The following is a 27056-nucleotide window of genomic DNA, read 5'->3' as shown; positions in this document are numbered from 1 at the left end:
TGATTTCAGGCATCGTACCGTCCAATCCCCAACATGCAAAATTGGAGTATACATCATCTCATATTTCTAAGCGTGGAGCTAGTAGTAGAATCTCTTACCTGGAGATTTACTTGACGAGTCCTAACCGCGAGGCAGTACGCTTTCCAAGTGACGAGGTCCTAACTGTTTAATATGCCAAAATTCGTAATTAGGTCGCCCACGATTAACGGTTCAAAACTCATTCGAAATGACTTACCCTAGAAGGAGATTGCAGTGCTCAAGCCCCTACTGAAGAAATCCCCCGCTGCAGCAGTTACTTGGTCCAAGACGTCCCTTAAGGAAAAATGATCCAATTTAATTCCAAATTAAATTAACTAGTGCCCAAAATATTGAATCTTACTGGATAATGCCAAAATAATTGATTTAATTACCAAAAATTAGGTGGAAGGAGCCAAATTAGGCTTGGCGGCTCGGCTGGAAGGAGACAGAGATCGGCTCGGCTCGGCTTGGCGCAAGGATCTTGCGCGTGCGGCTCGGCTCGCGTCAGCAAGGAGGCGCGGCTCGGCTTGCAGTGCAGGCGGCGCGGCGCGGCTTGTGGTGCAGACCGGCGCGGCTCGTGGCGTGGGATGGGCGCGCGCGCGGGCTCGGCTTGCGACTCGGAGCGGGCGTGCGCGAGCGTGGAGCGGGTTCGGTTTCGGGCGAGCGGGCGCGGGTCGGTTTCGGGGCGAGCGGGCGCGGATCGGTTTCGGGTTCGGGCGTCGGCCGAAACGTGGGTTCGGCTTCGACGGCTGGAGGCACGCGCGGCGGATCGGCTTCGAGTGGCGGCTGCGGGAGACGGCTGTGCGCGGATCGAAGCGGCTCCCTTCGGCTTCGATCGGAGCGGCGCGGCTGGCTGGCTTCGGCTGTCTCGACGAGTTCCGGCTGCGCTGCGTCGGATCTACGCGGCGCGGCGTGGCTGGCTGCAGATACGGCGCTCGGCTGCGCGGATGAAGAGCGGCTCCGGATTCGGCTTGCAGACGCGGCGCGGCTGGGATGGTGGTTCGTCTCTACTACGGCCGGCTCCGAGGGTTGGCGTGCGGTGGCGTGCGGCGGCGTGCGGCGGCGGCGGAGAGTGGCGGCGGCTATGGTGGGAGCAAAGTGGGGCTAGGGTTTTCTTGGGAAGGTGATGAGTTTCACGCCTCCCAATGCCCCCCTTTTAAAAGGATAAAAGAATAATAAAAAAAAAAAAATATAAAATAAAATAAAATCCACACCAATTTACTTTCTTTTCTCCTTTTATTATTAATTTCTTTTCTACTTTAGTCCAATGGCAACTCTCCTCTCTCTCTCTTCATTAAGGCCACCATTGACCCTTTCCAAGGCATTAATTAATTTGTTGCTTCACAATTAATTAATTTATTTCACCCTTAAACCTCAACAATTAAATACCCAACCAAGGAAAATTTTAACCTTAATTAAGTGTAAGTCAAAATAAATCTCATTTCATAACCACTTTTAAAAAATAAAATACTCTTGAGGTGAACAATGGAACTCAAATCTACTGGGGCGTTACAACCTTCCCTCCAAAAAAAAACTTTCGTCCTCGAAAGTTCTAATCCTCGAACAGCTCGGGGTACTGGGCTCTCATATCCTCTTCTTTCTCCCACGTAGCCTCTTCCACTCCATGGTTCTGCCAAAGGATTTTGACCAGTGGAATTTCTCGACTGCGAAGCTTCTTGACCTCCCTTGCCAAGACCTCGACAGGCTGCTCCTCGTAGCTCAAGTTCTCGCTAATCTGCAGTGGTTCGAAGTCCACCACATGTGTTGGGTCTGCGACATATTTCCTCAGCATGGAGATATGGAATACGTCGTGCACTGCAGCAAAAGATGGGGGTAGCGACAAGCGGTACGCCACGGGGCCAATCCGCTCCAATATCTCGAACGGCCCTACGAAGCGTGGACTCAGCTTCCCCTTCTTCGCGAACCTCAGAACACCCTTCATGGGTGCAACCTTCAGAAAGACCATATCTCCCACTTCAAACTCGAGGTCCTTACGTCGTACATCAGCGTAACTCTTCTGTCTGCTCTGGGCTGTCAGCATACGAGCTCGGATCTTCTGTATGGCTGCGTTGGTCGTCTGCACTAACTCGGGGCCTAGCATCCTCTGCTCTCCAACCTCGCCCCAGCAGACAGGGGATCTACAGCACTTGCCATACAGAGCCTCGAACGGTGCCATACCGATGGTAGCCTGGTAGCTGTTGTTATAGGCAAACTCCATCAGATGCAGATGGGAGTCCCAACTTCCTGAAAATTCTAGTACGCAGGCTCGCAGCATGTCCTCCAAAATCTGGTTCAATCTCTCTGTCTGACCATCAGTCTGAGGGTGGAATGCCGTGCTGAAGTCCAACCTCGTACCTAATGCAAGTTGAAGTCCTTTCCAGAACTTCGATGTGAAACGGGCGTCTCTGTCTGAAATGATGGATACGGGTACTCCATGTAGTCTCACAATTTCTGTCATATATAGCTGCCCCCACTTACTGGCAGTGTAAGTGGATTTCCCTGGCACGAAATGGGCCGACTTCGTGAGTCTGTCAACCACAACCCAGATCACCGTGTAGCCCCTTAGGGTCTTGGGCAGTCCCGTAATAAAATCCATCGACACACTCTCCCACTTCCACTCTGGCACACTCAAGGGTTGCAACAACCCTGCTGGATGCTGCCTAGGTGCCTTCACCTGTTGGCACACCAAGCATCTACTGACAAAGTCTGCCACATCCCTCTTCATGCCCCTCCACCAATAGACACTCCTTAAGTCCTGGTACATCTTCGTACTCCCAGGGTGCATGGTAAACGGGGAACTGTGGGCCTCAGTCAAAAGCTCCGTCTTAACTGCGCTGTCTTCCGGCACACACAGGCGTCCCTCAAACATAAGGCCACCGTCAGAGGATATGGAGAAGTCTTCACCTTCCTCTGTCTCTACCACGCGACGCTTCTCTGCCAAGTAAGGATCATTCAGCTGAGCAGCAATGATCTTTTGCCTCAAGGTTGGCTGAACTGTCAACTGAGCCAACTGTGCGGTAACCTCACCTACTGAGACTGCAATCTCGGCTCTCTCAAAATCTCTGAGTAAGGGGGTCTGCTTGGTGATTAGCGCTGCTGAATGTGCCACTTTCCTACTCAGCGCGTCAGCCACTACATTTGCTTTGCCTGGGTGGTATAGGATCTCGCAGTCGTAGTCTTTCACCAACTCGAGCCACCTCCTCTGCCTCATGTTCAACTCCTTCTGAGTGAAGAAGTACTTCAGGCTCTTATGGTCGGTGTAAATCTGAATCTTCTCACCGTACAGATGGTGCCTCCATATCTTCAGTGCAAAGACTACAGCTGCCAACTCCAAGTCATGGGTAGGGTAGTTCTGCTCATGGATCTTCAACTGGCGGGAGGCATAAGCAACTACCTTACCTTGCTGCATCAGGACACAGCCCAGTCCCTTCTTGGAGGCGTCACTATAAATTACAAAGTTTCCCGAACCATCGGGCACTGTCAGGACCGGTGCAGTCACTAGCTTCTGTTTGAGCTCCTGAAAGCTCCTCTCGCATGCTGGGCTCCAGACCAAAGGGGTTCCCTTTCTGGTCAACTGGGTCAACGGGCTGGCTATACGTGAGAAGTCTTCCACGAACCTCCTGTAGTAACCTGCCAAGCCCAGAAAACTTCGAATTTCACTAACCGTGGACGGTCGAGTCCAGTTGGTCACCGCTTCAATCTTTGCGGGATCTACTGAAACTCCCTCACTGGAAACCACGTGGCCAAGAAACGTCACCTTCCTTAACCAGAATTCACACTTGGAGAATTTGGCATACAACTTGTTGGCTCGAAGGGTCTCCAAAACCTGGTGTAAGTGCTTCTCGTGCTCCGCCTCAGTTTTTGAGTAAATGAGGATGTCGTCAATGAAGACTATGACGAACGAGTCTAGAAAGTCCTTAAACACCCTGTTCATCAAATCCATGAATACTGCAGGAGCGTTAGTCAAGCCGAAAGACATCACAACGAATTCGTAATGTCCGTACCTCGATCGAAAGGCCGTCTTGGGAATGTCACCGTCCCTAATCCTCAACTGGTGATAGCCTGATCGCAGGTCGATCTTGGAAAAGACAGTGGCTCCCTGCAACTGATCGAACAGGTCGTCAATTCTGGGCAAGGGGTAGCGGTTTTTGACTGTCACCTTGTTCAGCTCTCGGTAGTCAATACAAAGGCGCATCGACCCATCCTTCTTCTTCACGAACAATACTGGGGCTCCCCAAGGCGACACACTGGGCCGGATGAAGCCTTTGTCCAGCAACTCCTGTAACTGGACCTTCAACTCCTTTAGCTCGGCTGGAGCCATTCTGTAAGGGGCCCTCGAGATAGGGGCAGTGCCCGGCTCTAACTCGATGGCGAAGTCTACTTCTCTGGGAGGCGGAAGTCCTGGGAGTTCGTCTGGGAAAACATCGGGGTACTCCCTCACCACTGGTTCAGACGATAGGGAAACTTCTGGCTCTCTAATATCCACTACGCTTGCCAAGATGCCCCAAGTTCCCTGGCTGAGCAGTTTACTAGCCTTCATGGCTGAGATGATCTTGGGTATACATACCATGCCTGCCCCCTGAACTTGAAGCTAGCCTCGGAGGGAGGGTTAAAGACAACTTCCTTGCCAAAACAGTCTATATTTGCATGGTTGGCTGACAGCCAATCCATGCCTAGTATCACATCAAAATCCTGCATGTCTAACACTAGCAAGGTCACGTCTAACATACGATTCGCTATCTCTACCCGACATGCCTTTATCTGTTCTTTGGACAACAGGACCTCCCCAGATGGAGTAGAAACCGACAAAACACTACCCAAAGGCTCTACCTCCAAACCCACATGCTGAACGAAAACGGAGGATATAAACGAGTGGGATGACCCAGAGTCAAATAGCACAAAAGCATAATGCCCCAAAATTGGGAGCGTACCTGTCACCACTGTGCCAGCTCGCTCGGCCTCCTGCCGGGTGGTGGCGAAAACTCTCCCCTGTTGGGGAGCAGAAGGCTGGGGCGGTGTCGTCTCAAAGGGTTTCCGAGGACACACATCAGCAGTGTGCCCCGGCTGTCTACATCTGAAGCAGACTCCACTTCCAGCTAAGCAACGACCTCCGTGGACTCTCCCGCAGGTAGTACAAGCGGGTAGCTCTCTCAGAGTCCTCCCGGCTGCTGCAAGCTCCCGTCGGTGTCTCTGGAAGACACCTCCTGACCTCAGTGTTCGCTGCGGTGCTACGTCAGGCTGCGTCTCCACCTTTCTCTTCTGTCCCAAGGCTGACCCTCTGCCGGCGGCCTTAGACGGATCGGCTCTCTCAGGCAGGCTCAAATCCAGTGCTATACGTAGTGCATCAGCATGCGTGGCTGGGCGGAGGGCTCTGACAATGCCCTGAAGGTCTAGCCTGAGTCCTCTAACGAATTTCTCCGTCCTGGCAGCCTCATCCCTTACCATATCGGGAGCAAAGCGGGACAGCATATCGAACTCGGCGTCGTACTGCTCCACCGTCATGTCGCCTTGCTCCAAGTTTAGGAACTCTTGCAGCTTGGCGTGCTTCACATTTGCAGAGAAGAACTTAGCATAGAAGTTCTCCTTGAACTGCTCCCAAGTTATTTTGCTGACATCGCCCCCCAGCATTCTCTCAGCGGTCTCCCACCAGGCGGTGCCCCTGTCCTCCAAGAAGAAGACTGCACACTGCACCTTCTGGTCTTCTGGGCACTTCATGTACCGGAAAATAGTCTCTATGGACGTCAACCACATTTGGGCCTTTGTGGGGTTGTCCATGGATCCGTCAAAGGTCTTGGGATTATACTTCCTGAAATCCCGTAAGTGTTTCGCCTCGGCCGACAGTTGAACTGGTACTGGTTGAGCTTCCTCAGGGGCTGGAGGAGCGACGGCCTGAGCCGGAACAGGGGCGGCCTGGGCCTGAGCAGGGGCGGCCTGGTTCTGCTGGGCGGCAAGGAAGGGCGCCAAAGCAGCTTGCAGCATGTCCTGATAACGCTGCTCCATCGCGGCGAGATCCGCCTGGGTGACCGGTGCGTTTGGGTCGACTGCCGGTGCAACAGGTGGCGCCTCCGGCTGGCCACGACCGGCTCCTCTGCCTCCCCTACCACCTCCTCGGCGTGCACCCCTACGTGGCGGCATTCTCCCTAAAATTCACCAACAAACTTTTCACCACGAGAACTTAACACCCTATATCTAGGTCTTAGACTATTCAGGCAAAATTGTAATCTTAACATTAGCAAGGCTTTAGACATACCTGGCGAGTGCCGAAGGACCGTATAGCCATAGGGTGAAGTAAAACCAAAACAAAAAAAAATGACTTACATCGTAGGTCAGTCTACAGAACCTAAAACACTGTGCTCTGATACCAACTGTAACGACCCAACTCCTTATACTGAATCGAAGTCATTACCAATATAGAACAAGTGGTTTAAGTCATGAAAAAATTTCAAAACGAATACGGCTTAAGAAATTTTATTTATAAAATTCAAACAAGGTAGTCATGCAGAAATGTAAAAGCAATCTGAAATCCTACTCGGGCCCTATCTACATAAAAGATGGTAAGTGATGTAAAGTACTCAAATTCAAATGCGAAAATCTGAAATAAGAATAAGCGGAAGCGGTAGTCCCTATGGCCCTCCACGGTCTCACTTCGGGTCGCTCGCCAGCTTGCCCTTGCCCTTGCCCCGTCCTCTACCTGAAAACATAAAACGAAGAGAGTGAGTATAAAAATACTCAGTAAGGGACCCACTACTAGTCCCACTAGGTGCCTGTTAACTTCCTGTTAGAGTCCTGATAACTGGTACCCCATCTCTGGCACGTTCCCGAACACGTGCAATCATGCGCTCCCGTAGGAACGTAACTCTGGTCTTCGGTGCCCCGAGGGACACCTAGGACAGTCGGGATGCGAGGACCCCGTCGAGTCACTCGAGTCATATCTATATCCATGCTAGACTGGCGTCCCGTCGGACCACACAGTCCTCAATAGGTGGTGATCCCGAAGGACACCCATGCAGGTACGACTCTAACAGATCAAGCTAACAGGTACCCTAAGTGCAGTATACATACACATGGCATCAGCATATAACATATCATATAAATCATCTCTGCCCTCTCCGTCTCGACATTCGTCGTATAGCTATAACGGCTCTCGCCACACATAACAGGCTATAGTATAGCCATACCGTCATTTACATCATACTAACATTGATTTCAGGCATCGTACCGTCCAATCCCCAACATGCAAAATTGGAGTATACATCATCTCATATTTCTAAGCGTGGAGCTAGTAGTAGAATCTCTTACCTGGAGATTTACTTGACGAGTCCTAACCGCGAGGCAGTACGCTTTCCAAGTGACGAGGTCCTAACTGTTTAATATGCCAAAATTCGTAATTAGGTCGCCCACGATTAACGGTTCAAAACTCATTCGAAATGACTTACCCTAGAAGGAGATTGCAGTGCTCAAGCCCCTACTGAAGAAATCCCCCGCTGCAGCAGTTACTTGGTCCAAGACGTCCCTTAAGGAAAAATGATCCAATTTAATTCCAAATTAAATTAACTAGTGCCCAAAATATTGAATCTTACTGGATAATGCCAAAATAATTGATTTAATTACCAAAAATTAGGTGGAAGGAGCCAAATTAGGCTTGGCGGCTCGGCTGGAAGGAGACAGAGATCGGCTCGGCTCGGCTTGGCGCAAGGATCTTGCGCGTGCGGCTCGGCTCGCGTCAGCAAGGAGGCGCGGCTCGGCTTGCAGTGCAGGCGGCGCGGCGCGGCTTGTGGTGCAGACCGGCGCGGCTCGTGGCGTGGGATGGGCGCGCGCGCGGGCTCGGCTTGCGACTCGGAGCGGGCGTGCGCGAGCGTGGAGCGGGTTCGGTTTCGGGCGAGCGGGCGCGGGTCGGTTTCGGGCGAGCGGGCGCGGATCGGTTTCGGGTTCGGGCGTCGGCCGAAACGTGGGTTCGGCTTCGACGGCTGGAGGCACGCGCGGCGGATCGGCTTCGAGTGGCGGCTGCGGGAGACGGCTGTGCGCGGATCGAAGCGGCTCCCTTCGGCTTCGATCGGAGCGACGCGGCTGGCTGGCTTCGGCTGTCTCGACGAGTTCCGGCTGCGCTGCGTCGGATCTACGCGGCGCGGCGTGGCTGGCTGCAGATACGGCGCTCGGCTGCGCGGATGAAGAGCGGCTCCGGATTCGGCTTGCAGACGCGGCGCGGCTGGGATGGTGGTTCGTCTCTACTACGGCCGGCTCCGAGGGTTGGCGTGCGGTGGCGTGCGGCGGCGTGCGGCGGCGGCGGAGAGTGGCGGCGGCTATGGTGGGAGCAAAGTGGGGCTAGGGTTTTCTTGGGAAGGTGATGAGTTTCACGCCTCCCAATGCCCCCCTTTTAAAAGGATAAAAGAATAATAAAAAAAAAAAAATATAAAATAAAATAAAATCCACACCAATTTACTTTCTTTTCTCCTTTTATTATTAATTTCTTTTCTACTTTAGTCCAATGGCAATTCTCCTCTCTCTCTCTTCATTAAGGCCACCATTGACCCTTTCCAAGGCATTAATTAATTTGTTGCTTCACAATTAATTAATTTATTTCACCCTTAAACCTCAACAATTAAATACCCAACCAAGGAAAATTTTAACCTTAATTAAGTGTAAGTCAAAATAAATCTCATTTCATAACCACTTTTAAAAAATAAAATACTCTTGAGGTGAACAATGGAACTCAAATCTACTGGGGCGTTACAGTTATGGCCTAAGTTGATCGCTAGAGGTTGTCAGAGTTTGTTGCTAGAGCATGGCACTGGACCAAGGCAGTGGTATTTGCTAAAGTTTCGTGTAGGGCAAGTGGAGTCATTGGTAACATAGGGGGAAAGAAGAAACCTGTTTAGTTGGGTGAGTTGGTAATAACCAACTAAAAAACTAAGTGGGTGACCAAACATTGAGTTGGTGAACAAAACAGCCCCTAAGAAATTCGTAACTAAAATCAGAGAAGGAAGATAAAACTTAAAACAGACTCTAGAATGGATGATGCTTCAGCCATTTGATGGTGCTTATTCACATTCTTTTACCACTTCTATTTTTCAATTTCCTTCTGCTTATTTTGAAATGCAATTGAGCTTAGTGGTAGACCTATTAAGAAATCTATTATTTTTTTTCATTATATTCTATAAGTTCCAAGTTAATATCATAAATTTGTTGTGCTTGATTAATTAGAAACTGGTTAGATTGGATGTATGACTGACATGTTCATTTCAGGATTCGTCTGCTGCACCTGCCGTGTTTCATCAAGCAGTGATATCATTGAAAACAAAACCCATTCCTATAGCAGCAGCGGTCATTTCTTTGTTATCTTATTTTCGAAATGTGGTATGCATCGATTGGTCAATTCAAACCATCTTGTGCGAAGACTTCATGATGGTGATCTTTATCGAAATCCAAATATTGGTCTTAATTGAGAGCTTTTCATTTATCCTTCTTGTAGTCTTATCTTCATTTATCATGATATTATCTGTTTCCTAGTTTTTATTGTTTTTTATTGCATTTGTTCTTTCCCTAGGGGAGCTTGTATATTTTGACAATTAGCTTATTTTTATCACATCAACGAAAATGTTTAGCTTCTTTTTTTTATTTTTAATTTCAGTTCATTGAAGTATTCTTGGAAACTTCATTGCCAAATCATCCGTCCATTAGTCAACTAATAGTCAAATGAACTTTGAGATCATTTATTATGTTATTGCAAGTATAAAAGCAGTTCTTTAATCTGCTTATAGCCTAGATTTTCCATTACACCTTATGCTCAATTAATTGAAATCATGAAACGTATGAGTATGACTGAGATTTCTTTTCCCGTTAGTTTTTATTATTTTTATCGTTGTTTATTTTCTGTCTCAAAGATTTATTGGTTGTGATATTTCTGCAGAGAGTACAAGTCGGTGCAGCAAGGGTACTATCTATGTTATTTTTTATAACAGACGATTTGCAACCCCATTTGTCTAGTGCATGCTTTAGTCTTGATGATGAGCAAGTATAGTACTCCATCTTGAGCTGTTTCCACTTGATGATTTCTGTTTCCTATTGAGATGTTTTTTTTGTTCTCATGGCTTTAGATAGCAGAGTTGAGGCAATCAATTGAGTGCATACTTCTTAAAAAATCTGTGTCGAACGAAGATCTCTTTGTTGCTGTAGTTAACATGTTGACATCGGCAGCACTTTATCAGGTTGGTTATCGTACCTACTTATTTTGTGGTTATAGACATTGGGGATAACATATGAATTCATTTTTAAGTAGATTTGCATCCTTGTGTATTCTTATAACGAATACCCGGGAGGTCATAATGTATCCTTTATTCTTGTTTTTACTTCAATTTAAACTTCTTGGGTTTTCTTGATATTTTTGTTATAAGGTGTGCTAATATGTGTATATTTATCATCTATGTTTGTAAGGTTTATTTGTTTATTAGTAGACAGTTTTTCTTTTATGTAGAAGACTAGTGGCGTTCATAAGAACTTTGAAAACCAATCCGATTGACTAAATTAGTGTCATTTGGTCAGTTTAAAGGAGAGGTTAGTCGGAAGTTGGTTTTCAAAACAAAGTTCTTTTTTTAGAAGGAGACATTCTTCTTCTTTTTTTTTTTTTTGGAAAGGAAACAACCCCATTTATATTTTTTTTGAAATGAAGACAAATTTCTTTATTAATAAGTAATTAGAGTACAAGAGAGTTATACAATGAAAGTAATAAAGAAGTCTAAAATAGGTAACCTTGAGGGATCAGGAGGCGCATCTGGACTTCTCAACTAGGTCGACACCCCTTAGCACCAATCACCTCATTTATTGATAAACAATGAGACAAAAGCTCATTGTACAGGAGGATAATACAACGAGCAAACAAAATAAACCGAACAAGGATCATGAGGTGTACCTAGGCTTGTCAACTAGGTTGATACTCCCTCAGCACCCTCATCATATCCAACAAAATAAAGGACCAAACAATCAATAAAGTCCAATTAGGGGCTAAACACAGCCAATACAAGAGTTGCTTGGTTTTCCCGATTTCTTTTAAACCCTACCACAATAGTTTAAATCCCAAAGCATCGCAACGGTCTTCCCAAATCTCACAGGCTTCAGATTCCCATGTTTGCATTAATTGGCCAGGTTGTACTATGCAAGATAAAGCTTCCAATTCAAGCACTAATGATAAAGGCATTTCATTGTTTTCTGATTTGAACCCTGACTTATTGGAAGTTAACTGCACCAAACCACTTGTTCCAACCCCTTCTATCGGGTAGACTTCACATTCTCTTCTTCCTCTACGGTTCAAGCATTCTGTTTTTTCTTTGCCTAAATCTAAGAAGTTTTCTAGAGGTATACCGTGCATTACCCCGAGCAGTCCCTCGAAAAAGATGGGTGAGTCTTCTTTTAACTCTCCTTTTAGTGTCAGTAGTGAGAAATTGGCTCATTGAGCAGTCAGTGGAGCTTGAGACGCAGGGTCATTTTGAGCTTCTAGAGACCGATTTTAGTGCTTTATTTCAATTCGAGGAAGAACAGAAAGTTGAAAAGATGTCCACAGATATTCGTTTTCATTTGAAGTCTATAGTTGCTGATTGTGGTCTGGTCTTTGTTTGATATTTTAACTGTTGATTGCAATCCTCCAACTTTTTGAACCTTTGTTTGTCTTTCTGAGAAGTTATTTTTTCACATGCAGGAGAGAGCAAAGTCTTCCAATTGATGTTTGTTAGATTAAAAGTTATATATTTGGATGTTTTGTCTTTGTTTTAATGATTATCAATGGAGGACAAAGAACTCTGGGCAAAGAATTATTGGGGTTGGATAGTTTTGAAATAGCTGATTGCCTCTTCTTGGAGTTCCTCTCCTTCTTTCAGATTGAAGCATGTGGAATACAAAATTTCAGTCCGAAGTGGACACTTTTCGTCAAAGTGCTTATATTTTCTTTGTATTAAGTTCTTTACTAATGTTCCAATACTTTGTTGCTTTGGTTCTTTCGTAGTTTCTCCTTTGTGATCGTTGGTAGGTCGTTTTCACGTGTCGATGTTTGTGCTTCCTAGATAATTATACTAGCCTTATAGAGTTTTGAAATCCGAAGTATGTTGGATTCACCATTGCAGGTTGGAAGAGGAGGATAAGTGCTGGAATTTACGTTTAAGTAACATATTCGAAAGTGAGATTGTAGATTGAGTCATGCCAAAATAATATATTTCTTGTATGTTTCACAAGGAGGGAAAGATTTTCTAAAATAGAAGAACCCATTATAAAGAACGAAAAAATAAATTTGGCAAATATAATACAACCAATACAATAAAATATAATACTAAAAGGGAAATAATTAACACTCCCCCTTAAGGTGTTTTGAAGATATCTATCATTGTCGGCCTATCAATCAATTTGTTGAATTGCCACTTTTGAAGGTCTTTAGTTAACACATCTGTAATTTGTTATGTTGTCGGAAGATAGGGTATGCATATTACTCCCGTATCGAACTTTTCCTTTATAAAGTGTTTATGGACTTCAATATGTTTTGTTCTGTCATGAAAGACTGAATTATGGGAAATGGAAATTGCTGCCTTGTTATCATAGTAAATGCACATGGGCATTGTCCTTGTGAATCTCAATTCTTCCAACAATCTTCTGCTTTTGCTTTTGCACTACTTCTTGCAACCATACTCTGTTTTTTACTTTGCCAAGTAACTAGATTTCCTCCTACAAAGGAGCAATATTCAGAAGTGGATCTTCTATCAGTTGCGCTACCTACTCAAATAGCATTAGTGTAAACTTCAACATTGAGATGATCATGTCTTTGAAACAATATGCCTTTTTGAGGAGTACCTTTCAAATATCCTTGAATTCTATAAACTGCATCAAAGTGAGATGATCCTGGAGTATGCTGTTAGGATCTCACCTAACAACGATTATTAAGAAGAAAGGATGAACTCTATAACACTTAAAGAACATTCAAATATGAAATATATACTAGAAGATCATAAGAACAAGTACTTTTCGAGAGGGCTAGACTCTCCCAAGGTTCCCTGACAAGGAAATCTTTCTATAGATTTCTTCACACTAACCCCTCTCCTGCTATTTATAACAAAAAGACCTAACTAACTTACTAACTATTTACTAATATGCCCCCATTAATAACCATCTTCATTTTCTACTAATAATCCACTACTTTCCTATCTAGTGTCCTGTTACTTTTCTCTTTCTTTTATCTCATTCTTGGTTGCAACTTCCAATTTCAGATTTTTCTCAATGGGAGATTTTGCTACCATGCAACCAAGAAATCTGTCTCTTTTAGCAGATCAAGAATATACCTTTGATTGACAAGAATATATACCTTTGATTGACAAGAATGCAAATTTTGGACTTGGCAAACTTCACCCCTAGGAAGTACTTTAAAGTTCCTCAATCTTTGATTTGGAAATCATCTAATAATTTTTTCTTAACGAAAGTCAGTTCTGTCTTATCATTGCACGTAAGAACGATATCATCAACATAAACTATCAAAACAAAACTCAAGAATGACTGTCAAACATGAAAATATGTTTATATGCATGACATATATTTAATTTTTTTTATTAAAAAATTAACATGTCTCTAACGTGTCGTGTCCTACTTTTTTGAAAAATAACGTGTCGTCGTGTTGCGTGTTGGTGTCTATGCTTCTTAAGAACTTAGTTTCAATCATATTGTAAAATCTAACGAAAACCTTTTTTACTTTTGACTAGTTAGTCAACAAAGAAAGACGGGTTAAACAAGTATGATCATCTATGAAGGTAACGAATCAACACTTAACATTGTGTGTTAAAACTTTAGACGAATCTTAAGCATCTATGTGAATTAAGGAAAAAGGTGAAGAGCCTTGTAAGGTTTGGGTAAATAAGTGGATTGATGATGTTTGGCAAAAATGCAACTTTCGTATTGATGAACAACCAAGATCTTTAAATAAATTTGGAAACAAATACTTTAATAAAAGAAATTAGGATTCCCTAATTTACGATGAAAAAGTATTATAGTTTCTTTAACAGAAGAAGAACAAACACTACTCAAACCTTGAACTTGTTTATGACTAGTTGAAACTTCATCAAAGTAGTAGAAACCACCACTCATCCTAGCACATCTAGTCGTCTCTCCCGAGTGCTGATCCTAATATGTACAATGAGTATCACAGAAGACAACACGACAGTTAGTATCCTTAAAGATTATACTAACAGGTAACAAATTGCAAGCTAATTTTGGAACATGAAAGACAAAATGCAACGTAAGTTTTGTAGTAAGAGGAATAGTTCTTTTTCCTACAATAGAGGTGAAACTACCATCGGCGATGCAAATTTTTTCATTGCAATGTCTAGGGGAGTAAGCTGCAAATAAGGAAGTGGAATTGATCATATGATTAGAGGCTCCAGAATCTATAACCCATGGAGATGAGTTTATGCAAGAGATGGCGTGAGGAAAATTACCTGACTATGCCAAAGAAACACTAGGATTACCAAATAATCTATTTCCTTTCGAATTCTTTAAATTTTATTAGCTTTTTTATTTATTGTAACGATCTCAAGATCTGGTTTCTTTATGGTTGGCTCTGTAATTCCCAAACTTTCATAGACTAATTTATGGTTGGACGCCCTGAGCTTATTGAGTTGATTTGGATGGCCAGAATCCCCAAGAAGATAGTAGTTTTATGTGGATCATCACTTCAAAGAATCGTAAGTACATGGGGTAGAGTACAAAGAAGGATGACAAAAGAAGAAGGAATGGTATTTATTTATTTAGGAAAAAGATGGAATGTTATTAGACATCTGCTTCTTTGCTGATGCTTGGCCTAAGATGCTGCAATCCTTGATCTTTTAGATGTAGATCCCCTTGGTGGCCTAGCTAAAATGACTTGGTCCAGCACTGTCTTTGCTATCCTTTAGAGGATTTGCTTGGAGAGGAATCAGAAAATTTTGGTAGGTATTGTGTTAAATCAGAGGAGTGCTGGGATATCGTCAAATTTTGGCCTCCATGTGGTGCTCGTGGAGCTACCTTTGAAATTATATAATGGAAGTAAATTGACAATACACAATTATCATTTTTGGCCTGATTTCTTTCCGGCATGCGACATGCATAAGTCTGATTTCCTTGAGACCTTCTCCCCTAATAGTTGTAAATTTAAGTTGCCTCCCTCTTGATTTGTTTTAAATTAAAAAATTATATTATTTGTTTAGTATTTTATGGTTCTTTCTAATATTTCTCCGAAATTTCCATAACTAAAAGAGTATATGTAAGAAACCTAAAAATATAGAACTTTTCCCTTCCCAATTAATATTTCCGGCAAGTTTGTGTGGATGAATTGTTAGTGCTGTTTGTAATTAGTGTTGATTATTGGTCCTTGTTAGGCCTGGTGCTCTCCTCTTGTTTCTTTCCATGTATTTTGTTTGGTTGTGATGAGGGTGCTAAGGGGTGTCAATTTAGTGAGATGTCTGAGCGTGCATGTTGGTCCTCCCATGTACTAAATTCTTTGTACTTTGTACATTGAAACTTTGTCTCTTTTCATTATTTCAAAGAAAAGTGTGTTTCCTTTTCAAAAATAAAAAAGTAGTGTTGGTGGGCACACATTCTTGTTGGAACTTTTTAGACCATTGTTGTTGTTACCGAATACATTGGGGGTTTATTATTTTATTTTTTTGAGCACATACCTCGGTAGCATTATTCTGATTTGGTATTTGTTTTTTCATGCTTCCTCTCTACAGCCTTCTTTCCTTGTTACTTTATTAGCTAGCAAGGAAAATTTGAATGGCCAACTAAATGTCAGTGGTGGTGGGACTCATCAAACTAAAGATTCTTTGCAAGCTTCATCAGGATTGGAGAAATCAAGTATTATTGATGCGCTCTTACAATATCTGAAGGAAGCCAATAAGCATGCCAAAAGGTTCATTCCCTAAAAGAATCCTTCCCGATTATCAAAAGACTACTCTTATTTTTACATTTTAAAAATATCTAAAGGTAGCCAATAAGCATGCCAAAAGGTTCATTCCCTAAAAGAATCCCTCCCGATTATCAAAAGATTTACTCCTATTTTTACATTTTAAATTGGGTCTCGTGTCCTTTTTGTTGGGTGCTAGATTCCTTATTTTATTAATTGCTATTGTCTTAACATTAAATGTGATTATGATCTTTTATCTTCAGCAACCTCCGGATACACCTGAATGTACTCAACTTTATCAAGGCACTTTGGCAGACAGCTGGCCCATTTATAATGATTTTGAATAGGATGAAAACTTCAGAGAAGGTTTTGGAACAATTGACAGACGGTGTTTCCCACTTCGTTTCTGGAGATGCTTGTGCCCCCAAAACTATTGCTGCGATGCAGGCTCTAAACTCTGCTTACAAATATCTATCACTCTCATCCATGGTGGAAACAATGTCATATGACATTTTTCTGCAAAAAAAGATGCTGCATGGTGAGTCGATTGCAGAACAACAGACTGGACCAAAGGACAAAGCTGCCGATGCTGTGAGCAGTGAAAATTCGAAATTATCCACGAGTCTCTCTGATGTCAAGAATATGTTATCAGCTGCATGTGATGGCTCCCTTTTAGCCAAGCTGACCAAGCTGCTTGCTTCTTGTGAATTTGATAATGAAACATATCACCGTGCGAAGGTGGTTTTCATTCAGTTTATAATTTCATTCAGTTTATTGTTATCTCTTACATCTTTATATTTTTTCAACAAAACATCTGTAATTCTATCGTACGCCAAGTTCTGGTTTCCGTTTTTCTTTCTTTTTTTATTTTATTATTTTATTTTTACTTTCTGGACTTCGTCTTACATATGACCTTTTCACCCAATGTTACTTTTGATAGAGCTTATGTTTATCAGAGCTCCTTGCTGTATCTGTCTATTGAGCATAACAAGTCGTGCACTTGATGGTAGGTTGCTTCCAGTTTATTCATTGTGCATGCGATGTCCAAATTAGCAACTGGAGACGGGGGAAGCTTGTCAGTTTCAATGCTCGGGAAGATCCATGAACTGTTGCAAAAGGTTGAATGGTTCTGTCTTTCTTCCTCATATTAAGGTTTTCCAAGTGCTTCAGATCAGTTTCTAATTGCAGTGATTTCTCTTGCAGCTTATCAGTTTGCCTGCTTTTGCAGAATTATCATCACAATATTTGCAGCGTGGTTACAGGTAGGATACTGTTTCTTTTCTTTGTGTTTATATATTTATTTTTAATTGGCCTTCTAAACAATTGTGATCTTCTAAACTACTAAGATTTATTTTTTTAATCAATGATCTCTTTCTATTGTTATATTCTGAGAGATGGATAGATAAAATGAGGTTAGTGTGGTAGCTCGATTTTGTATGAAGCACACTATCATTCCAATAGAAGATTCATAAGTTCGATTCTTGGAGGATTACTCTTCGAGGCTATTGAGGCTACATCAGTTCATTAACAGAGCAGTTGTCTAGACCAACTTTGATTTTAGTTGGTGGAAGATTGGAAAACTCTTGGTGACATAGATCGCAAGAGGGAGCTTTGAGTGTTGTGCTTGTTGCCAAATAACCCACATATATTGAGGCGAATCCTTTAAAATCAGGATTAGAAAGAAGAAAATTGAAGAAAGGAGCAGGAATCCAGTTACTCTTTTGGTTATGGAATACTACCAGGAAAGGATGATTCCTACTCAAGAACTAAAAATGAAAATAAAAAATTTAATGTCTCACTGAAAGTTTTAGATCCTGTAGCATTGAAGAAAATAAAGAAAGGAATAGGAATCCAATGTTCATTGGGAAAACTCACTCAGTTTTAGATCAACTATCAATTCATTTTGTAAGAGTTCAAGAACGAACTGGTTTTTTATACTGAAGAGAAAATATAAGAATTCGAGCAGAGAAAACGCGATTGAAGAAGTCAGTAGCATGGGCGAACGAATTCAAAAGAACTTAAAGCTCTAATTTCAAACTTTCAGTCGATTGCATGGAAGCGGAAAGGGAATAAAAATTTGATGCCTCAAACATGGAGATTTTGTGACATGATCTGAGGGAAGATGATGAAGTTGGTTGAAGGTGATGGGAGGCACCGTTGAAGCTTTTTTGATGAACGTGGTGTTGTTTGCAACTGGTTTCCAAGTGCGCATTACAACTACGATTTCTCTAGCGAAGAAGAGATGTGTCCATGCAATTTTTCATGCCTCGAAGTTGACCTACCCGACCCGGACGAAACTCACCTTTTCATTTTTTCGCCCAATCCAACATGTGACCCAACTCCAATTATTGTAGGTTCGACCCATTCCTTGTCCGGTTTGGTTCATTACTTTTTCCTAACTAGCCAATTTGGAGCCCATTTCTTGTGAATCTTTTATTAGAATGATAAAAGGTGAAATACTCATATTTATAGAGTTTATAATGAGTAAGGGTAAAAAGGAAATTAAGCTAGATTAACCCTATTCTTCCTACATCATATGGGTTATGGTAAATTTAATTATATCTAACACTTCAACGCTCTTTCTCACTTCTAGGCTTGAAATTTTCTAGATGTTAGATGATATATAATTAAATTCGCCTTCATCCATCCAGCGGTGGAAGTTGAAAATCCTAGTGTTTTGATACCATATTAAATCACCAATTGATCTAAAAGCTTAAGTTATTGGGTGAAAGGTGAATTTAATTATATGTCATATAACACTAGAAAACTCAACTAGTTGAAATCAATTGGGGGAGTAAATGATTTATAGGGATTTGAACATGTGATCTCCTATTTTAATACTATGTAAAATCACCAATTGACCGAGCTTAAGCCGATGAGTTATAAATTTAATTATATGAACACTAACATAACCAATCAACTCCAAAGCTATGATATTACTAGAGATCGATTACAAAACTTCCTACTCTCATAGCCTGTGACGTAGGCTCTTTACCATTAGTTGAAGGTCTTTCTGTATTTTGATTACTATTTTCTTTAATTGACTGCGGGTGGAATTTTATTTTTTATTTTTTTATTTTTGTAAAATCAAGATTTGTTTTCTTGATTCTTCTTTAGTTTTAGGTGGCATAGTGCATGTAAATGGCCGTTTGTTTCATTAGGCTTGCAGATTGTAAATAGCAGCCCTTCTTACTTTTTAGGGTTAGCTAAAATCTGAAATTATATCTTCAATCTGCAAGCCTACTGAAACAAGCGGCCAATGTACATCTTCAATCAACCTTCATTTCACATGGTAAGTGTGAAAGTGTTGTAATATTAAATTTTGCTTTCACTTATGAAATTTTGCTTTTAGGTCATTTACTGATTTAACAGTAAGTTTAATCTTTTATCAACACTTCAATATTTCCTCTAGCCTTTCTTTTAACGGACAAAGCATGTAAAAAAGAAGTCAATTGTCCCAACAGTAGAGGGAGAGCTTTATGGTATCTTCATGCTACTCAAAATGATGCATCTGTGTGGTATCTTCACATATGTTTCATTGAACGCCTATTCTGTTTTATTGTTGTTTCTTTGTTTCTGTTTTACTACTACTACTACTACTACTATTATTTATTTTATTTCTTCCATTTTCATTCCTTTCATTCATACTTCATTTACTTTCTTGTGCAGTGGAGGTGATGAATTGAACAATCTGATTTTGAGCGATCTTTATTATCATCTACAGGGAGAGCTTGAAGGCCGTAGTATTGGCTCCGGAGCTTTTAGAGAGCTTTCTCTATACCTTATTGATTCTGAAATTTTCCATTTTCACAAACATAACTATGAGGATGATATTTTTGTGGCCATCAAAGATGCACACTTGTTTGACCTCGTGCATATACAGGCAGATTTGGGTTTAGATCTATGGGATTATTCAGAATGGAAAGAATCTAAGGCGATTGCAGCAAGAATGCTTAGTTGCATGGAGGATGTAAACTCAATGATACTGGTCACCAGATCAAAGCTTACTGCTTTGAGAGCATTGATAACCATATTAACTTTGATGGCCGATGATGTAAGTTTGGAGCATTCTGACAACTTTGTCATTAATTGAAACTTGGAGACAAATAGTAAGAATAAAAAAATATAAACAAATTAAACTAGACTTCTGATTAGACTCGGATCATCTCTTTTTTCTTTTGTTCTTATTTGTTTTTCTAGATACAAATTCCTAAATGCATGATTTTGTCAGAAATTTGGTTATATAAATCGCATAATTATTTGTCCTCTGAAGTCCAAAAATAGGATTGCAATCTTGCTATTTGCCTCCCTCTCATTTTATTGCACGTCTGTTTCGTTCATTCCTTCAGCCTTTAATTTTGAGAAAAATATAATTTCTACACTTTTGCTTTTGATTATTTGCTAATTTGTATGATACATCTACATATGTGCAGACATTGGAGAAAGGGACTACAATTAGAAGAAAGCTCATTGATCATCTTGTTAGATATTGCATTGCAGACATATGGAAATATCTCGATGCGACTATTGAATCATTAGCATTCGGTTTGGGTGCCTTCAATTGTGTCCTTTCTTTTCTTACTGCTCAATTGGAATTGGTAATTCTTCTTATCAGATCTGCAGATAAAATTGTGCCTCTGTCTGTTTGTGCACTTATTTTAAAGACCTCAGGCTCCGGTCTTAAACAGTTGAGTTGCATCCAACCGGTTGCTGGAGCTCATAAGACAATTAATCTCTTGCTGAAGTTGGTTCTTTCTTCTTTGGAATGTCATGATCTTAATTCTTTTTCAGATCGACAACATAACTCTGAACATGTAAAAGACTTGGCTGAGTTTTCTAATGTATTGTTGGGTCTTTTACCTATATTATCTAGCTTTATCACAAATGCTGAGCACTGCACCCTGGCTCTGACTACTCTAGACTTGATACTAAGAAAATTTTTGTCGTCTGAGACATGGCTTCCCGTCCTACAAAAGTATCTTCAGCTGCAACATCTTTTTCTGAACCTTCAAGATGAAAAAAGTTTGTCTTCTGTCCCTGTGTTAATGAAGTTCTTCTTGACCCTTGCTCGTGTACGGGGAGGTGCTAATATGCTCATATCATCTGGTCTCTTGTCATATCTTCAGTTGTTGTTTACTCGATTTTTGGATGACAGTATTTGCTCGCAATCCAACTATGACAATCAAAATCACCAACTAATTTGGAAACTTGGATTAGCTGTTATCACTGCTGTAGTGCAATCTTTGGGAGATGGTTCTTATCTTGATGTTCTGGATAATGTAATGAACTACTTTTTCTCGGAGAAAGTTTATCTGATCTCCTATCATCTCAATGCACCAGACTTCTCCCCTGATGAGCACGACAAGAAAAGGTCACGGACTCAAAGAACTAAAACTTCTCTCTGTGCCCTCAGGGAGACAGAGCAAACTCTCATGCTGATGTGTGTGCTAGCAAGACATAGGAACTCTTGGGCTAAGGCAACTAAAGAAATTGATTCCCAGCTGCGTGAGAAATGCATACATATGCTGGCTTTTGTTAGTCGAGTTACTCATTGCCATGGAGAATCTCCTGTGAAGGTTGCTCCTTTCACATGCCCTCCTAATCTCAAAGAGGAGTTTGATCATTGCAAGAAACCATCGTTTATCCACAGCAAAAGTGGATGGTTTGCTCTTTCACCTCTCGCTTGCGGATCAAAACCTGAGTTCACGGCACCCTCAATGTCTTTGATAGTTAAGGATCAAACCACCGAAAATGCAGATCTAGTTTGTCCAACACACTTCTCTGATAGTCTGGCCATGCATATCTATTCAATTACATTTCTTCTTTTGAAGTTTTTATGCCTACAAGCTGAGGGTGCGGCTCAAAAGGCTGAAGATGTGGGTTATGTTGACCTCACACATTTTCCGGAGCTACCAATGCCTGAAATTTTACATGGGTTGCAGGTATTGCTGTCATGGCTGCAAAAGCCTGTTAGTATAACTCAACGTTGGATTTTTAGTGATCTGCACTTGAGTTTTTTCTTTCTATACTTTGTTAGCACTTGGAAAACATTAGCGACTGTCAAGATCCTGATGTTTTACCGTGTTTATGATACAGGATCAAGCAATGGCTATCATTTGTGATCTCTGTGATACCGAAGCAAAGCCTATTGATATTGATGTCCAGAATTTCTGCCGTTTGCTGTTGCAAATTATGGAGATGACACTGTACTTGGAACACTGTGTTGTGCAGATTTGTGGCATCCGAACCGTATTAGGCCGAGTGGAAGACTTCTCAAGGGAAGTCAAACTATTATTGAAATGTAAGATCTATTATTACATAATGCAGGTGATCCTGATACTATTTATTTTTCAATCTCTTCTCTGTTGACCCCTCATTTCATTAAATTTAGGTGTTGAGGGTCATGCATTCTTGAAACAATCAGTAAATTCCTTGAAGCAGATACTGTCGTTTGTCTATCCTGGCTTGGTGCAGAGTGAAAAGTTGTGAGGACTGAGCCTTGCAGGTGAATGTTTTGAAGCATATAGAGATTTCAAATTTTCGTCAAAAGAGGCGTGATTCTCTTACATCTCTCTTTTTCAGAAGTGATTTGAGAAATTGTAGTAACTTTGTATATATTTTCGGCTTTTCCTCTATAGGCATCTAATTGTTTTAGCTAGAATAGTAGTAGTAAATCATTATGAAAATGCAAGATCCGTGTATTGCAAGTTGCGAACTTATATGATGAAATCAGTAGGGAACAATGAAATAGAATTGTACAATTTCAACATAATTACAAGTGCATTACTAGATAAATGTGGTTTGGAAAATAGGGAACAATGGAATATAATTCTAAAAAATTAAAAACTCATTTTTCAGAAAAAAAAAAAGAAAAAAAGAAAAAAAAAAGAAAAGAAGAACTTCGGAAATGAAAGTGGGTAACAAAACATAAAAGTTTATCGGTATGATTTATAAGCTTAAAATTTAAACATTTGTTAGAGAGATTTAGAAATAGAATTCTTGTTTAAGGTCTTGGTTTTGCTCTTTCGGCTATTTCCTGATATTTCAGGAAATGTTCTACATGTCTCTTAGGATCAAATGTTGATCCTGTTGATTATTTCTTCCTTATTGGAAAATTTCTACAAAGTTATTTCACTCATTTTATTCCACATAAATCCATTGCATAATTAGAATGAGTCCGAGTTTTCTTTTTCTGCTGTGTTTATTTAAGGTCAAGTTGTATGCTTGCTAGGTTTTCGCATTTAGTATCCTATATTGAAGTTTTTGTTTGTATGGTGGTCGTAGGACATGGTTGTGTGTCAATCTCAGAGATTGTGAATAAAAAAGTTCTGTTGATCTCGAGGTTGTTCTAGATCATTTTGATGTTTGAATAGTTACTTGGGAAAGTTGTTCATTCTTGTGTAGAGCTTTAAGGTACTATTGGTTGAGAAGGGACTCTCAAACTATAAGAGAGCCTAAGTGGAGTCGTCTTCACTTGAAGGTAAAATTATTATAATTGAAAGGAAGTTTAAGTCTCTTTAATAGTTTGCCGCACACCTAGGAGAGATAAATGTTTTTTAATCAAGTTAAGATACTCGTGTGTTATTGTATTTGTTGATGTCTACAAATAAGTACGATATTGTAATTGTTTATCTTCTATTAGTAAAAGTATCTTTAACAATCGATTTAAATTGATATTGTAAGTGTAATATCGAAAAATTGCGTATCGTTAACAATCGATTTAAAAAATTTTATTATTATTTTTTTAATTCGTATAGATGTATTTTTTTTAATTTGTATCGTAAATCCAATATACAAATATTCATATTTTATTTATCGAAATTTGAAATTTTTATTGGAAAACATGTTTCATTAACTTTTGTAAATACGATGTTAATTTTGAACATTTTATACACAAGCTTTTCGTGCCAAAAAATTTATTGATGCATTACTTGCGAAAGAAATTATATGTATTTTTTAAATTGATGTTGTAAGTACAATATCAAAAAATTATGAATCGTTGACAATCGATTTAAAAGAACGATGACCAACGTAATAGCATTGAAACAAAATGAAATATGGGAAACAAATGTTTTCTTTTTTCGAATGCAGTTAAACGATGAACATCAATTATATCTGGCAACTCTATTTTGAAATATAGTATTAAAATAATAATAATAATAATATTTTCTTAATTTAAAATAATAATAATAAAAATATCACACTTTAAGAGGGAATTGAGAGGAAGAAAGAGAAGGATTAAGAAGGAATAAGGAGATTAAATATATTCTTTTGCCTCGCCTTATTCCTTGTCCCAAACATGGAAAGGACTGTATAGTCATTTCCTTCTCCCAAACATAATCTAGAATTATTATAATCATTTTTCTCTAACTCTTTCCCTCCCCCAAATGCACTTTTCTCTATAGCACTTTTCCTCCTCAAACGCACCCTTAAAGTTTAATTGTATTTTTGTTTGTTTTTCAAATTGTTGGACATTGTGAATCATTGTTATTATGTGGGATAGAATATCTGCATTTGAAAATAAAAATTGAAAATCAAATGATACTTTAGACTTAATTTTGTAACTATTTGTTTAGACAGTTAATAATTATTTTGTTTTTGGCTTTTGAAAACTCAATGAATTGAGTTCTTAGCCATAAACAAAAATAAGATTTAAAAATTTGTTTCCATTTTAAAAATAATTGGTAAAATGTAGATACCAAAGAAAACATTTAGAAACTGCATAGTTGTCCAATAGATTGTTTTTTTTCTTAAAGATATATTAAGCTTATAAATGTTACTTTTAATTATGTAATAAACTTCTTTGTAAGAAAAAAAATTGGATCTAACACGTTATATAAATGTCAAACATGATGTTGAAACATGTTTACAAACAATCAGAATAGCAGAGATAGTAAGACACATAGTTTGATACCTCAATTTTGTGTAATATAATATACAAATGGATTGGTTTTGTCTCTGGGAAAGAAACTTTTATAGAATAAAGAGTTTAGTAATTTTCCATTTAGGTTGCCTTTTATGCTTGAGGTCTAGTTTTCATGAGATAGCGTTAACAAGATTTGATTGATCTCCTCTTGATATCGCATCAAAGAAATGTATCGTGTTTTCATTGATGACTAAAACAACCCACACAAAAAAAAAAAAAAATCATAAAAAAAGAAAACATATCATGATAAAAACCGAGAGAAGTCTATCAATACCTTATATTCTTTTTAGCTATTTCATATTACATAGGATTTATTATATGTAATACTCATAACTATCTACCTTAAGCGTTTTTAGTCACTATACTATTAATAATTGTTCCTTTTAATTCGAGGGTTGTAAATGATGACTATAGACTAATACTAGAGGATATCAAGAATGTGGATAACATGATCATAATCATAAGAATGTCAATTATACAATAGTTGAACATAAAAAATAAAAAAGTAATATCTTATCTTTTATATTTACCATCTTTGATTTTTTCTTTTTTCTCTTCTTTGATTCTCTTCATTCTTTTCATCATCAATATCTTCTTTAAAGTGTTCTTTCTCAATTTGCTGGGAGTTTTTAAGTTAGGAGAAGAACACTATCATTGTCTATCACCACCATCATTTTTAAAAAACGATATTATATTTACATTCTTTTTTTCTTTTCAATTCTTTTGATTTTTTTCTTCATCAAGCTCCTCATTCACTTCAACTTCAAGAGAAATTGTTGTTCAAATACATTGTTATTAAGATAGATATAAGCATTTGCATATAATTATCTATCACTAACGAAAATTAATAAAAGTTTATAACTAACCAAAACCGATGAAAACCTATCACTTTCTATCATAGTCTTCTAATACTTATATACCTTAACAAAAGAAACAAATACCAATTTCTATAGTAGTGGTTGTAGGCAATTTATGATAGAAACACAATGGTTCCCTATGTTCGACCCGCTCTTGCTACCGATATTGAACATAAATTAACTACAAAGTTAATAAATATCTTGGTTTGGTTCAACCATAAAAGTTTGATGCTATTGTGTGATACAATACCAATAAGTCCAAAAAGGCCTTAATAGTCCAAAACAAGATCAGTCATTTCAAAAATATCATACAAAAACTAACTAAACCCAAAATAATCTTGAATAATTACAAAACTAGATCTATTTATCCAAATAAAAGTTATATACCATAGATATATTCCCCCACAATATAATTAAAAATAAAACCTTTAAAGGCTATTTAGATCACAAATATTGTTTCATGAGTATAAATATTAAATATGTGAGATTTGAATATCTGAGTTTTAAATGTTTTCGATAATTAATGCATGCGTTTGGATGCGCATGATAATAGATGACAAATGGTTAAATACTTGTGTTCAATTCAATAATTTATCAAATTAAATAATTACTTCACTAAAATGCTAGAGTTCAATTAAATTTAACATAAAATAATTTATTGTAATGTTAATTAGTTACTTAGGATATGTTCGGTTTGAGTCTTTTTTTATTATTATTATTATTGAGTTGACTTGTAACTATTATATGACTGAGTAATCGAAAGAGTTGACAATAATAAAAAAGTAAGAAATAGTTGACAAGAATAAAAAAGTAAGAAATGTGAGTTAATAAGGTAAGTTAAACCTCTTGAATTATTAGTATTCCCAAATTGTGGACAATTCAACTCGACTTAGGTGCCAAACATCCCCTTAGTTAATTAAAAAAATAATAATAAAAGAATACCTTTTTAACTAAACATAATTATATTAATTACTAAAAACAATTAAATTAATAAAAATATTAATAATTAACCATACTAATTTATATTAGATAGTTAAGATAACATAAAATATTAGTTGAAATTTATTAAGTCTATATAATATATTTATATTTAATAATTAACTAAAATTAATTGTAATAAATAATTTATATTAATTTATAAACTCATTAAAAGTGTATCTTTGTTGCTCATTCTCAAAAATAAAAATTTCACACTTTTATAGAGTATCAAAAAAACATGTGTGAGATGGATTTTAAAAAGTGAAATTATGAGAAGCAAATAGGAATATTAAATGTCGATCTGAAAAACTCGTAAAATAAATGCGGCTTAAAGCTAATCGCTATTTCATAGGAATTCAAGGTTCTATTTAGG

At 39.2% G+C, this 27056-nt stretch overlaps 1 protein-coding gene across 4 annotated transcripts in view; it reads left to right on the top strand.

Moving 5' to 3' along the window:
• The window catches only part of LOC103497512 (uncharacterized), a 65109-nt gene extending 42392 nt beyond the window's left edge, over window positions 1-22717 (top strand). For 3 of the 4 annotated variants that reach the window (XM_051079570.1, XM_051079573.1, XM_051079574.1), the window contains 11 exons: window positions 9262-9423; window positions 9926-10030; window positions 10113-10223; window positions 15750-15928; window positions 16186-16660; window positions 16933-17040; window positions 17126-17184; window positions 19592-19976; window positions 20356-21864; window positions 22019-22223; window positions 22314-22717. In XM_051079570.1, coding sequence (XP_050935527.1) covers window positions 9262-9423; window positions 9926-10030; window positions 10113-10223; window positions 15750-15928; window positions 16186-16660; window positions 16933-17040; window positions 17126-17184; window positions 19592-19976; window positions 20356-21864; window positions 22019-22223; window positions 22314-22411 — 3396 coding nt within the window. In that variant the 3' untranslated portion in view covers window positions 22412-22717. The remainder of the gene's footprint in view (window positions 1-9261; window positions 9424-9925; window positions 10031-10112; window positions 10224-15749; window positions 15929-16185; window positions 16661-16932; window positions 17041-17125; window positions 17185-19591; window positions 19977-20355; window positions 21865-22018; window positions 22224-22313) is intronic. The other variant, XM_051079571.1, reaches the window with a different exon arrangement.
• Window positions 22718-27056: the final 4339 nt, after the last annotated feature.

Source organism: Cucumis melo, chromosome 11 (genome assembly GCF_025177605.1).
Source record: "Cucumis melo cultivar AY chromosome 11, USDA_Cmelo_AY_1.0, whole genome shotgun sequence".
Lineage (NCBI taxonomy): Eukaryota > Viridiplantae > Streptophyta > Magnoliopsida > Cucurbitales > Cucurbitaceae > Cucumis > Cucumis melo.
Note: the sequence above shows the minus strand (reverse complement) of the source record. Positions and strands in the feature narration are given on the sequence as shown.